This window comes from Bufo bufo, chromosome 9 (genome assembly GCF_905171765.1).
Source record: "Bufo bufo chromosome 9, aBufBuf1.1, whole genome shotgun sequence".
Lineage (NCBI taxonomy): Eukaryota > Metazoa > Chordata > Amphibia > Anura > Bufonidae > Bufo > Bufo bufo.
The window spans coordinates 55138823-55153784 of NC_053397.1; the positions used below are offsets into that span (position 1 = coordinate 55138823).

The following is a 14962-nucleotide window of genomic DNA, read 5'->3' on the forward strand; positions in this document are numbered from 1 at the left end:
TTAACCTTCTGGATTTTATTTAGCTCACCCAGTTGAGGGAGCTGGGTGGGATATACACCCCTTCCAGGACTTTACTATACACTTTTCTGTTCACCTTACCACAATATATATATATATATATATATATATATATATATATATATATATATATATATATATATTAAATTGCAGATACAGCAGCAGCACAGTCAGATGGTGTGAACTGGGTGCAATTCCTCTGGGAAGGCAGGCTTCTCCTCCACTATAAATACGTCCAAAGAACGAGGCAGCACTCCAGAGTAGCGTGAAAGGGTGAAGACCCCAAACTTTAATCCCCAAGAAAAGTTTCGGCCTACTCAATGAGGCCTTTTTCAAGCAATACAACAGTGTTATCACAGGGTATATATGCCCAAATACAAAAAGGTGCAATCAAATCACATGGTACAAATTAGGTGTCAATGAAAACACATGATGCAAAGGGTGCTCGATCACGTGACATCAAATTCAATTACAATAAATATATTTATTCGCTCATTACAGAATTGCATAAAAAACATCAATTGTTGAATATAGTGTAAAAACATAAGTGCTATAAGTATACAATACTATAAAATATACAAAAGTGCTCGGTTCTGGTAATAAAAGGGTTAAAAGACATCATCTGTAGCAAAAAGTATACAGCCGTATCCCATTATTATATTAAAATAGCATCGCTTACCATTGGTGGTTCAGTGTGACCGCGAGTATCTGGCTTCCCCGTCTGTACTGTGCGCATGCGCCGAGCCCGACAGTCAGTCCCGTCCTCCCCAGCTCGAACTGCGTAACCACGGTCACCCGCTCACATGATATGCGGCGTAGTGACGTGGAACGCATCGCTCGTATCACGGGGAGAGGAGGGAGCGGACCATGTGACTAAGCGTCATCCAATCAGTATCGGGGGTGTGTCCAGTCGCCATAGCGACACAGAATGTATGTATACACTCCGAAGAAGACATCAGTGGGAGCAAGATGATCGCATACACTGCGAACATAAATATAATCATATTAGACATATAAGTGAACTTCAGGAAGCTATGGAGGCACATCTTGTGTTGCTAGGGGCAACCATCATGGTGTCCCTGTTTTACACATGAACCCATCTGTTGTCCACCAGGCTACCAGTGGGCAATCAAAGCTTCAATGCCGTGTCCCCCATAGACCCCACATTCAGATCAACCCTTACAGATGACAGAGGTGGGATTAACCCTTCCCTCTATACTACAGTGTGTAATGGTGTAACATAAGGGAGAAGCAATCAAGCTCCATCCACCATTGCTATATTTGTGACTGTCAAAGAATACACTATGATCAGCCCCGGCAGTCAATCGATCACCACCACTGTAGACATCAAACTGTCATCTGCACATTCAAAATTTTCATCATACGGAATAAAACACACTCCTATACGTAACCACTGATATCCAGAGTTTCTTCATGTGATAAATAAGGCCATAATTCGCGTAGACAAGGAACCACTTCTGGCTTCGCTAGCTGTAAGAAGACAAAGGGCCTATAGTATACCCAAAAGTTCTATGAAAAAAAGAAGAAAAAATTATGTCAATATATAAGAAAATTAACACTTGCATATTTCCAATACCAGGCTGGACAAATCAGATCCCCCACGTTCACGGAGTCGACTACACCTCCTAACTACACAAATCCCATCTAAATTCCGTATTCAGACCCTCCGGTTTAAGTGTGCGCAACCGATGAATCCATACTAGTTTGCGCTGTTTTAATATCAACTCTCTGTTCCCTCCTCTTTTAAGAGGGGGAATATGATCGATTATCCTAAATTTGAGATCCTTCTCCCTGTGCCCAACATCTGCAAAATGCTTGGACACAGGGAGATCCTTCCTTTTCTGGCGTATCGTATACCTATGTTGGTTAAGCCTAGTCTTTAGATCCAAAGTGGTCTCTCCAACATAAAGGAGGCCACATGGACACAGCAACAAGTATATAACAAATGTACTATTACATGTTAAGTAGTGACAGATCTCGAACTGAGTCTTCAAGGTGGGATGTACAAATTTGTCTCCTTTCAGCATATAGCTGCAATTGACGCGGCTTAAACATGGGAAGCATCCATTTCTTTTAGGGCCTATATACACTCACCTAAAGAATTATTAGGAACACCTGTTCTATTTCTCATTAATGCAATTATCTAGTCAACCAATCACATGGCAGTGGCTTCAATGCATTTAGGGGTGTGGTCCTGGTCAAGACAATCTCCTGAACTCCAAACTGAATGTCAAAATGGGAAAGAAAGGTGATTTAAGCAATTTTGAGCATGGCATGGTTGTTGGTGCCAGACGGGCCGGTCTGACTATTTCACAATCTGCTCAGTTACTTGGATTTTCACGCACAACCATTTCTAGGGTTTACAAAGAATGGTGTGAAAAAGGAAAAACATCCAGTATGCGTCAGTCCTGTGGGCGAAAATGCCTTGTTGATGCTAGAGGTCAGAGGAGAATGGGCCGACTGATTCAAGCTGATAGAAGAGCAACGTTGACTGAAATAACCACTCGTTACAACCGAGGTATGCAGCAAAGCATTTGTGAAGCCACAACACGCACAACCTTGAGGCGGATGGGCTACAACAGCAGAAGACCCCACCGGGTACCACTCATCTCCACTACAAATAGGAAAAAGAGGCTACAATTTGCACGAGCTCACCAAAATTGGACTGTTGAAGATGGAAAAATGTTGCCTGGTCTGATGAGTCTCGATTTCTGTTGAGACATTCAAATGGTAGAGTCCGAATTTGGCGTAAACAGAATGAGAACATGTATCCATCATGCCTTGTTACCACTGTGCAGGCTGGTGGTGGTGGTGTAATGGTGTGGGGGATGTTTTCTGGGCACACTTTAGGCCCCTTAGTGCCAATTGGGCATCGTTAAAATGCCACAGGCTACCTGAGCATTGTTTCTGACCATGTCCATCCCTTCATGACCACCATGTACCCATCCTCTGATGGCTACTTCCAGCAGGATAATGCACCATGTCACAAAGCTCGAATCATTTCAAATGGGTTTCTTGAACATGACAATGAGTTCACTGTACTAAAATGGCCCCCACAGTCACCAGATCTCAACCCAATAGAGCATCTTTGGGATGTGGTGGAACGGGAGCTTTGTGCCCTGGATGTGCATCCCTCAAATCTCCATCAACTGCAAGATGCTATCCTATCAATATGGGCCAACATTTCTAAAGAATGCTACCAGCACCTTGTTGAATCAATGCCACGTAGAATTAAGGAAGTTCTGAAAGCAAAAGGGGGTCCAACACCGTATTAGTATGGTGTTCCTAATAATTCTTTAGGTGAGTGTATGTCTAAATAAGTGCTTTATCCCCAACCACATCCGCTCTGACTAATTTATCACGCAAGTTGGGGGATCTTCTATACGACATAAGAGGAGGGGCAGCGAATTCCTTAACAAGGTTAAAGTTTCTTTTCAATATCGGCCAGTGTTTTTTAATTACCCCTGCTATTTGGTAACTACCTTCTGTGAACGTGGAAATGAACGGTACCCTATCAGGGGAGTGTTTATTGGTTAGCTCAGAGAGATTAGACCCCAAAGTATCTAGATGTCTCTGGACCAACTTTTTGGGGTAACCTCTACGGGTGAACTTGTCAGACATCTCTGACAATCTAAGATCACAAGCTTTTGGATCACTTACGATTCGCTGAACCCAAAGGAATTGACTGCGTGGTAACGATTTGATCATAGAACGCGGGTGACAACTCTCATATCTTAATAATTTGTTGCAATCAGTTGGTTTAGTAAAAAGATCAGTCATTAACTTGTTATCCTGAATCCTTACCATAGTGTCTAAAAATGTAACCTGTGAGGGTAAACTGAATCTCAGGGTCCACCCCATTAAGGAAATGGTGAAACTTAGCCAACTCATCCTCAGTGCCATTCCAAATGACAAACACATCATCTATGTATCTCCACCACCCCAGCACGTGGCTGTAGTGGTAGGAGACATAGACATGCCCTGCCTCAAGGTCTGACCTGAAGATGTTGGCGTAAGTCGGCGCCATATTAGAACCCATTGCGATTCCTCGCAATTGCAGGTAGTAGCCATCTTGGAAGGCAAAATAATTGTATTTTAGAACTACACCGAGCAGATCAATGATGAACTCCTTACAAACAAAGAGGCCAAAGACGTCCACCTGCACATGGTAATAATAATATGAGGAAATTCACTGGCAACTCTAGAAATAAAATGACATCGTCCATGGCAACAGGATCCATACAAGAGCGACTTTTTTAGGAGCAACTCTAGAACCAAAAAGACCAGATGTGGGGGACAGAGACAACACAGATGGAGAAAAGGAACAACGATCAGCAAGAGGTCAGACTGTGAGAAAGAGAAATCAATAGTGCTAAATATGTCTTCTCATATACTTACCCATGCACAGACTGAACTTTTATCTAAAGGTCTATCATACTGCCCCTCAGTTGGTATAGATTAGTTCCAACTTGAAGTTGATTTTCAACGTTTGTTTCGAAATATTAAGCTTAAAGTTTGGTTTTCAGATACAAGTAAAAATTTAATCAGTGGTGATAATATAGATCGCACCAATATAGGTGGATGTGAACTCTCTCTCCGTGGTGTTGGCTTACACGCGAGGAGCGACTTCACCCCACAATTAAGTTTTCCAGCCATTGATGCCTACATTAATACAGTTAAAGCAGATATTGATGACTTGAAGCATGTATTACAAGATAGTGGTTTAAAACACCCGAATATGACGACTGAAGAGGTACGGGCTATTGATGAGTTATGCAACAACGGTTCCCTCACTGTCAAACCGGCAGATAAGGGAGGAGCCGTTGTTGTTATGGATACAGAATGGTACATTTCGAAGATCCATAGACAACTAAGTGATGATAAAGTGTATAGGTGTCTCAATCATGACCCCAAATTTGATGTGATTAGAGTCATCACTAACATTTTGGATACTGCTAGATCTGGTGGCCTGATTGATGGACGCCTATACACTTATCTATTAGTGACACATCCCAAAACACCGCTGATATATGTGTTACCTAAAATTCATAAGTGCCTTATAAACCCTCCGTGGAGACCCATAGTTTCGGGTAGGGATTCAGTTTTCTCTAAAATTGCCATCTTCTTAGACAAAATCCTACGTCAATTTGGCATTACTTATAAGTCATATATACGAGATACAGGTGACTTAGAAAACATTTCTCAGGTGTCAGTGACCCCAAACACCATACTGGCATCATTCGATGTGGTCAGCCTCTACACCTCTATCATTCACAATAGAGGAGTAGAGGCCGTTCGGAGATGCCTTTTTGATACACAGTATACAGATGAGTGTAAGGAGTTCATCATTGATCTGCTCGGAATGGGTTCTAATACGGCGCCGACTTACGCCAACATCTTCATGTCAGACCTTGAGGCAGGGCATGTCTATGTCTCCCACCACTTCAGCCATGTGCTGGGGTGGTGGAGATACATAGATGATGTGTTTGTCATTTGGAATGGCACTGAGGATGAGTTGGCTAAGTTTCATCATTTCCTTAATGGGGTGGACCCTGAGATTCAGTTTACCCTCACCTACTCCACCGAACAGGTTACATTTTTGGACACTATGGTAAGGATTCAGGATAACAAGTTAATGACTGATCTTTTTACTAAACCAACTGATTGCAACAAATTATTAAGATATGAGAGTTGTCACCCGCGTTCTATGATCAAATCGTTATCACGCAGTCAATTCCTTCAGGTTCAGCGAATCGTAAGGGATCCAGAAGCTTGTGATCTTAGATTGTCAGAGATGTCTGACAAGTACGCCCGTAGAGGTTACCCCAAAAAGTTGGTCCAGAGACATCTAGATACTTTGGGGTCTAATCTCTCTGAGCTAACCAATAAACACACCCCTGATAGGGTACCGTTCATTTCCACGTTCACAGAAGGTAGTTACCAAATAGCAGGGGTAATTAAAAAACACTGGCCGATATTGAAAAGAAACTTTAACCTTGTTAAGGAATTTGCTGCCCTTCCTCTTATGTCGTATAGAAGATCCCCCAACTTGCGTGATAAATTAGTCAGAGCGGATGTGGTTGGGGATAAAGCACTTATTCAGACATATATAGGCCCTAAAAGAAATGGATGCTTCCCATGTTTAAGCTGCATCAATTGCAGCTATATGCTGAAAGGAGACAAATTTGTACATCCCACCTTGAAGACTCAGTTCGAGATCCGTCACTACTTAACATGTAATAGTACATTTGTTATATACTTGTTGCTGTGTCCATGTGGCCTCCTTTATGTTGGAGAGACCACTTTGGATCTAAAGACTAGGCTTAACCAACATAGGTATACGATTCGCCAGAAAAGGAAGGATCTCCCTGTGTCCAAGCATTTTGCGGATGTTGGGCACAGGGAGAAGGATCTCTTATATAGGATAATCGATCATATTCCCCCTCTTAAAAGAGGAGGGAACAGAGAGTTGATATTAAAACAGCGCGAACTAGTATGGATTCATCGGTTGCGCACACTTAAACCGGAGGGTCTGAATACGGAATTTAGATGGGATTTGTGTAGTTAGGAGGTGTAGTCAACTCCGTGAACGTGGGGAATCTGATTTGTCCAGCCTGGTATTGGAAATATGCAACAGTGTTAATTTTCTTATATATTGACCTAATTTTCTCTTTCTTCTTTTTTTCATAGAACTTTTGGGTATACTATAGGCCCTTTGTCTTCTTCCAGCTAGCGAAGACAGAAATGGTTCCTTGTCTCCACGAATTATGGCCTTATTTATCACATGAAGAAACTCTGGATATCAGTGGTTACATCTAGGAGTGTGTTTTATTCCCGATGATGAAAACTTTGAATGCACAGATGATGGTTTGATGTCTACAGTGGTGGTGATCAATTGACTGCCGGGGCTGATCATAGTGTATTCTTTGACAGTCACAAATATAGCAATGGTGGATAGAGCTTGATTGCTTCTCCCTTATGTTACACCATTACACACTGTAGTATAGAGGGAAGGGTTAATCCCACCTCTGTCATCTGTAAGGGTTGATCTGAATGTGGGGTCTATGGGGGACACGGCATTGAAGCTTTGATTGCTCACTGGTAGCCTGGTGGTCAACAGTTGGGTTCATGTGTAAAGCGGGGACACCATGATGGTTGCCCCTAGCAACACAAGACGTGCCTCCATAGCTTCCTGAAGTTCACCTATATGTCTGATATGATTGGATTTATGTTCACAGTGTATGCGATCATCTAGATGCTCCCACTAATGTCTTCTTCGGAGTGTATACATACATTCTGTGTCGCTATAGCGACTGGACACCCCCCCGATACTAATTGGATGACGCTGAGTCACATGGTCCGCTCCCTCCTCTCCCCTCTCCACGTCACTTCGCCGCATATCATGTGAGCGGGTCATCGTGGTTACGCAGCTTGAGCTGGGGAGGACAGGACTGACTGTCGGGCTCGGCGCATGCGCACAGTACAGACGGGGAAGCCAGATACTCGCGGTCACACTGAACCACCAATGGTAAGCGATGCTATTTTAATATAATAATGGGATACGGCTGTATACTTTTTGCTACAGATGATGTCTTTTAACCCTTTTATTACCAGAACCGAGCACTTTTGCACATTTTCACTATTATACAGGCCTTTGAATCCATAACTGGGATATGAGAGGAGTATTGTATACTTATAGCACTTATGTTTTTACACTGTATTCAACAATTTATGTTTTTTATGCAATACTGTAATGAGCGAATAAATATATTTATTGTAATCAAATTTGATGTCACGTGATTGAGCACCCTTTGCATCATGTGTTTTCATTGACACCTAATTTGTACCATGTGATTTGATTGCACCTTTTTGTATTTGGGTATATATACCCTGTGATAACATTGTTGTATTGCTTGACAAAGGCCTCATTGAGTAGGCCGAAACGTTGCTTGGGGATTAAAGTTTGGGGTCTTCACCCTTTCATGCTACTCTGGAGTGCTGCCTCGTTCTTTGGACGTATATATATATATATATATATATATATATATATATATAGTGACACAGTGAGAGGTTTGTTCTGGGAAAGAAGGTATTTTCCTCCCAGCATGTGCTGTTGGTCTGATTTACAGCCAGGTGTGGTCAAATTCCGGCCTGGATTTTAAGTGCCGGTCCGGGTTTTGGCAGCACCTGGCTGTCCTTAAATAGGCAGCTGGGCTCAGAAGCCAGGTCTCTGTGTTGGGATCTGGGAGCCTTGTGTCTGGATGAAGGCTTGCTACCTGTTTGGCGTGAAAACAGGTTGGTGCTGCTATGGTTAAGGACTCTTTGAGGCAGAATTGCCGCATGGTGTGAATTACCACCAACACCACAAGGTGACATTTTTTTTGATTATGACTACTTGTTTTGTCACTTTTCTAAAGTGTGAAAAAAACACTGAACTGTTTCATCCAAAGAACTTGTTGTTGCCTCTATACTGCGTCCGCTAATCCTGTCTACCAGAGCGAAACCCCACAAAATAATATCAATCAATAATATATAAATGGGTTGGGTTGGTTTGAGCACTTCCTTGATATAGAGCAGTGCATATCCTTCTCTCTTCTGTGTGAATATTCTATTGATATGCCATAAATGTATTGTGTTTCAATACTGAAAAAAATAAATAAATGCGAATCGGCCATTTTGAATATTTTTTTTACTATTTCGCTGTTTGACATATGGGAAAAAGATTTTATATTTTAACTGTACGGGCGTTTTTGCATCTGGTGATACCCATAATATTTTTTTTTTTTATTGTTTATGTACTTTTATTTTTGTTTTGGGGAAAGGGGGCTAATTTTAATTTTTATATATATTTTTATTTTATCTATTTATTTCTAGGGAACTATAGTAAGCAGTCATTAGATTCCAATGCATTAGCATTTAAGTTTATGAGAATCACACTATGTTCCCTTAAAGCCCTGCCATCTATAAGTGCATGCTTTCGGGTTTTTGCGTTTAAAACAGCAGGCACCCGACAGCTATGGCACCATATTAAGAGTCCCGACCGCCGAAGTATATGTGTGTGTGTACATATATATATATATATATATATACAGTGGATATTAAAAGTCTACACACCCCTGTTAAAATGTCAGGTTTCTGTGCTGTAAACAAATGAGACAAAAATAAATCATTTCAGAACTTTTTCCACCTTTAATGTGACCTATAAACTGTACAACTCAATTGAAAAACAAACTGAAATCTTTAAGGTGGAGGGAAGAAAACAAAACAAAAATTATGTGGTTGCATAAGTGTGCACACCCTCTTATAACTGGGGATGTAGCTGTGTTCAGAATTAAGCAATGACATTCAAAATCATGTTAAATAGGAGTCAGCATACACCTGCCATCATTTAAAGTGCCTCTGATTAACCCCAAATAAAGTTCAGCTGCTCTAGTTGGTCTTTCCTGAAATTTTCTTAGTCGCATCCCACAGCAGAAGCCGTGGTCCACAGAGAACTTCCAAAGCATCAGAGGGATCTCATTTTTAAACGGTATCAGTCAGGAGAAGGGTACAAAAGAATTTCCAAGGCATTAGATATACCATGGAACATAGTGAAGACGGTCATCATCAAGTGGAGAAAATATGGCACAACAGTGACATTACCAAGAACTGGACGTCCCTCCAAAATTGATGAAAAGATGAGAAGAAAACTGGTCTGGGAGGCTAACAAGAGGCCTACAGCAACATTAAAGGAGCTGCAGGAATATCTGGCAAGTACTGGCTGTGCGGTACATGTGACAACAATCTCCCGTATTCTTCATATGTCTGGGCTATGGGGTAGAGTGGCAAGACGAAAGCCTTTTCTTACGAAGAGAAACATCCAAGCCGACTACATTTTGCAAAAACACTTCTGAAGTCTCCCAAAAGCATGTGGGAAAAGGTGTTATGGTCTGATGAAACCAAGGTTAAACTTTTTGGCCATAATTACAAAGGATATGTTTGGCGCAAAAATAACACTGCTCATCACCAAAAGAACACCATATCCACAGTAAAGCATGATGGTGGCAGCATCATGCCTTGGGGCTGTTTTTCTTCAGCTGGAACTGGGGCCTTAGTTAAGCTAGAGGGAATTATGGACAGTTCCAAATACCAGTCAATATCGGCACAAAGCCTTCAGGCTTCTGCTAGAAAGCTGAACATGAAGAGGAACTTCATCTTTCAGCATGACAACGACCCAAAGCATACATCCAAATCAACAAAGGAATGGCTTCACAATAAAAAGATTAAAGTTTTGGAATGGCACAGCCAGAGCCCAGACCTGAAAGTATTAGTTTAAGGGTGTGCACACTTATGCAACCATATTATTTTTATATTTTTTCTTCCCTCTACCTAAAAGATTTCAGTTTGTACAGTTTATAGGTCACATTAAAGGTGGAAAAAGTTCTGAAATGATTTATCTTTGTCTCATTTTTTTTACATCACAGAAACCTGACATTTTAACAGGGGTGTGTAGACTTTTTACATCCTATATATATATATATATATATATATATGTATGTAAGGCAGTCGGGAATGGGTTAATCTGATTATTTTTTTATCTAAATGATATATTTCTTAATATCCTTCAGGAGAAATGGGATAGTATGACTAGGAAATGGAGGGACAATACGCTGGTTCAACTTGTACGTCTCTTTCTTATCGACGAGGTAAATTATCTTTTATTCCAAAATTAGACAATATAAAAATAAATGTACATGGAAAAAACTAGCGACAAAAAGGTAGCTGAAGGAGGCAAAATGTTTTTTTAAAATATATATTATAAAGGCAATTTCATGAATTCTCGTTCAATAACATTGCCTCACTATATTAAAATACCAGGGAGACTGAACCACAATGCAAGTTCACTATGTAGAAGAGCTTACCGTTTCATCATAAAGAGCCTGTGACAACTTGTACCTTTTACTAGGCAAACAAACATAAAGTACACAACAGAGCTTCATGAATAGACATCTAAAAATGCATTTTGCTCTGTAAGAGAATAATTATTCTTTACATGTATAGTAGAGGTTCTTAATATCATTGCCTTTTTATAGGTGCATACAGTGAAAGATGAAACCCGAGGAGCTACTCTTGAAGTTGTCGTCAGCAGAATGAAAACAATGCAGGCCTCCCTTTCTCGTGCAGCAAAGAGTGCCGAAGAGTTTCCGAACATGCGCTTTGTTGCAGTTTCAGCAACAATTCCTAATGCCGAAGATGTATGTCTTATTCATCATGAAATTATAACACTGAATATATTAGGCCACATTTACTATTGTGATTGCACCTAGATGTCTTAAAACACGCAAAAATTTGGCACATTTTTGGTTCATTTAGTTCAAGAGAACTCAACTGTATCCAGCTTGCAAAGGGCATGGCTTCAGGAAACTGAAAAGGCATGTGGTGTAAGATGGAGTATTTTAGGACACAATTCTGTCTCAGTGTAAGCCAGCCAATAGCTGGTATAAAGTTATACATCTAGCCATGTACCAAATTTATCATCTAGTATGTGCCACTGTGATAAATTTGGAGCATCTTTAGACTGTCTTAAGTTAAAGATGTCTAGAGGATTAGTAAATCTGACCATTGAGTTCTATTATTATAATAATTTGCTGTAAGGTAGGGTCACACAGGAATGCTACAGCAAGCTATACTGACCAGAACAAAACTGGACAACACGTTTGGATTTTAGCATCCCTCGCTGTAATTTGTGCATTATGTTTTATGTATTAATCATGCATTTGTGAAACTGGCATGGTTATGAATTTGTTGTTTTTTCAGATTACTGGATATTTAAAACTGGGAGTAGGTATGTGGCTGAACTTTTTAAAAGAAAGTTTTTGCTGAAAGAAGAGGAGCTCTTTTCCATTATTTTATGTTGGACATAAAAATGTAGTACAGTATACCACTTGAATAATAAAACACACCCCTTAACCACTTTAGGACCACAGGTTTATACCCCCTAGTGACCAGGCCCTTTTTTACAAATCGGCACTTCACAACTTTAACGGTTTATTGCTCGGTCATGCAACTTGGCACCCAAATGAATTTTACCTCCTTTTCTTGTCACAAATACAGCTTTCTTTTGGTGGTATTGGATTGCTGCTGAGATTTTTCGTTTTTCTGATATTAATCAAAATAGACCGCAATTTTCAAAAAAAAAGTGTATTTTTAACTTTTTCTGGTAAAATTGTTCAAATATAATTACATTTCTATAAGTTTGTGTCAGAATTTATTGTGCTACATGTCTTTGATAAAAAAAAATCCAATGAGTGTATATTTATTGGTTTGCGCAAAAGTTATGGCGTTTACAAACTATCGTACAAAAATGTGAATTTCCTCATTTTGAAGCAGCTCTGACTTTCCTGTCATGTTTCTTGAGGTGCTAGAATGCCAGGATAGTATAAATACCCTCCCAAATGACCCCATTTTAGAAAGAAGACACCCCAAAGTATTCGCGGAGGGGCATGGTGAGTTCATGTATGATTTAATTTTTTTTCACAAGTTAGCGGAAAATGACACTTTCGGAGGAAAATAAAATAAAAATAAAGTTTCCATTTCTGCTAACTTCTGGCAAAAAAAATAAAAAATATCCCACGGACTCACTATGCCCCTCAGTGAATACCTTGGGGTGTCTACTTTCCGAAATGGGGTCATTTGTGGGGTGTGTTTACTGTTCTGGCATTTTGGGCGGGGCTAAATTGTGAGCAACCCTGTAAAGCCTAAAGGTACTCGTTGGACTTTCGGCCCCTTTACGCACCTAGGCTGCAAAAAAGTGTCACACATGTGGTATCGCCGTACTCAGAAGAAGTAGGGCAATGTGTTTTGGGGTGTATTTTTACATATACCCATGCTGGGTGAGAGTAATATCTCTGTAAATTAACAACTTTGTATAACAAAAATTTAAAAAGTTGTCATTTACAGAGATATTTCTCACACACAGTATAGGTATATGTAAAAATACACCCCAAAAAACATTGCCCTACTTCTTCTGAGTACGGCGATACCACATGTGTGACACTTTTTTGCAGCCTAGGTGCACAAAGGGGCCCAAATTCCAATGAGTACCTTTAGGATTTCACAGGGCATTTTTACGCATTTGGATTCCAAACTACTTCTCACGCTTTAGGGCCCCTAAAATGCCAGGGCAGTATAAATACCCCACAAGTGACCCCATTTTGGAAAGAAGACACCCCAAGGTATTCCGTGAGGTGCATGGCGAGTTCATAGAAGATTTTTTTTTTTTTGGCACAAGTTAGCGGAAATTGATATATATATTTTTTTCTTACATAGTCTCATATTCCACTAACTTGTGACAAAAAATAAAAACTTCTATGAACTCACTATGCCCATCAGCGAATACCTTGGGGTGTCTTCTTTCCAAAATGGGGTCACTTGTGGGGTTGTTATACTGCCGTGGCATTCTAGGGGCCCAAATGTGTGGTAAGTAGTTTGAAATCAAAATCTGTAAAAAATGGCCGGTGAAATCCGAAAGGTGCTCTTTGGAATGTGGGCCCCTTTGCCCACCTAGGCTGCAAAAAAGTGTCACACATGTGGTATCGCTGTACTCAGGAGAAGTTGGGCAATGTGTTTTGGGGTGTCATTTTACATATGCCCATGCTGGGTAAGAGAAATATCTTGGCAAAAGACAACTTTTCCCATTTTTTATACAAAGTTGGCATTTGACCAAGATATTTATCTCACCCAGCATGGGTATATGTAAAATGACACCCCAAAACACATTGCCAAACTTCTCCTGAGTACGGCGATACCAGATGTGTGACACTTTAGGGCCCCTAAAATGCCAGGGCAGTATAAATACCCCACATGTGACCCCATTTTGGAAAGAAGACACCCCAAGGTATTCAATTGATATATATTTTTTTTTCTTACAAAGTCTCATATTCCACTAACTTGTGACAAAAAATAAAATTTTACATGAACTCGCCATGCCCCTCACGGGATACCTTGGGGTGTCTTCTTTCCAAAATGGGGTCACTTGTGGGGTATTTATACTGCCCTGGCATTTTAGGGGCCCTAAAGCGTGAGAAGTAGTTTGGAATCCAAATGCGTAAAAAATGCCCTGTTAAATCCTAAAGGTACTCATTGGAATTTGGGCCCCGTTGCGCACCTAGGCTGCAAAAAAGTGTCACACATGTGGTATCGCCGTACTCAGGAGAAGTAGGGCAATGTGTTTTGGGGTCTATTTTTACATATACCCATACCGTGTGTGAGAAATATCTTTGTAAATGACAACTTTTTCCATTTTTTTATACAAAGTTGTCAATTTACAGAGATCTTTCTCTCACCCAGCATGGGTATATGTAAAAATACACTCCAAAACACATTGCCCTACTTCTCCTGAGTACGGCGATACCACATGTGTGACACCTTTTTGCAGCCAAGATGCGCAAAGGGGCCGAAAGTCCAACGAGTACCTTTTAGGAGGGCATTTTTAGGCATTTGGATTCCAGACTTCTTCTCACGCTTTAGGGCCCCTAAAATTACAGGGCAGTATAAATACCCCACAAGTGACCCCATTTTGGAAAGAAGACACCCCAAGGTATTCCGTGAGGGGCATGGCGAGTTCATAGAAGATTATTTTTTTGGGCACAAGTTAGCAAAAATTGATTTTTTTTTTGTTTTTTCTCACAAAGTCTCCCTTTCCGCTAACTTGTGACAAAAAGTTAAATCTTTCATGGACTCAATATGCCCCTCAGCGAATACCTTGGGGTGTCTTATTTCTAAAAAGGGGTCATTTGTGGGGTGTTTGTGTGCCCTGGCATTTGAGGGTCTCCGCAATCATTACATGTATGGCCAGCATTAGGAGTTTCTGTTATTCACCTTAGGCCTCATGCACACGACCGTTGTTTGGGTCCGCATCCGAGCCGCCGTTTTGGCGGCACGG

The 14962-nt window shown here is 40.6% G+C and overlaps 1 protein-coding gene across 1 annotated transcript in view; it reads left to right on the top strand.

Annotated features, from left to right (window-relative positions):
• HFM1 (helicase for meiosis 1) overlaps positions 1-14962 on the top strand; it is a 204098-nt gene that overhangs the window by 45209 nt on the left and 143927 nt on the right. Inside the window, exons 11-12 of the mRNA XM_040408743.1 lie at positions 10647-10724; positions 11112-11273. Coding sequence (XP_040264677.1) covers positions 10647-10724; positions 11112-11273 — 240 coding nt within the window. The remainder of the gene's footprint in view (positions 1-10646; positions 10725-11111; positions 11274-14962) is intronic.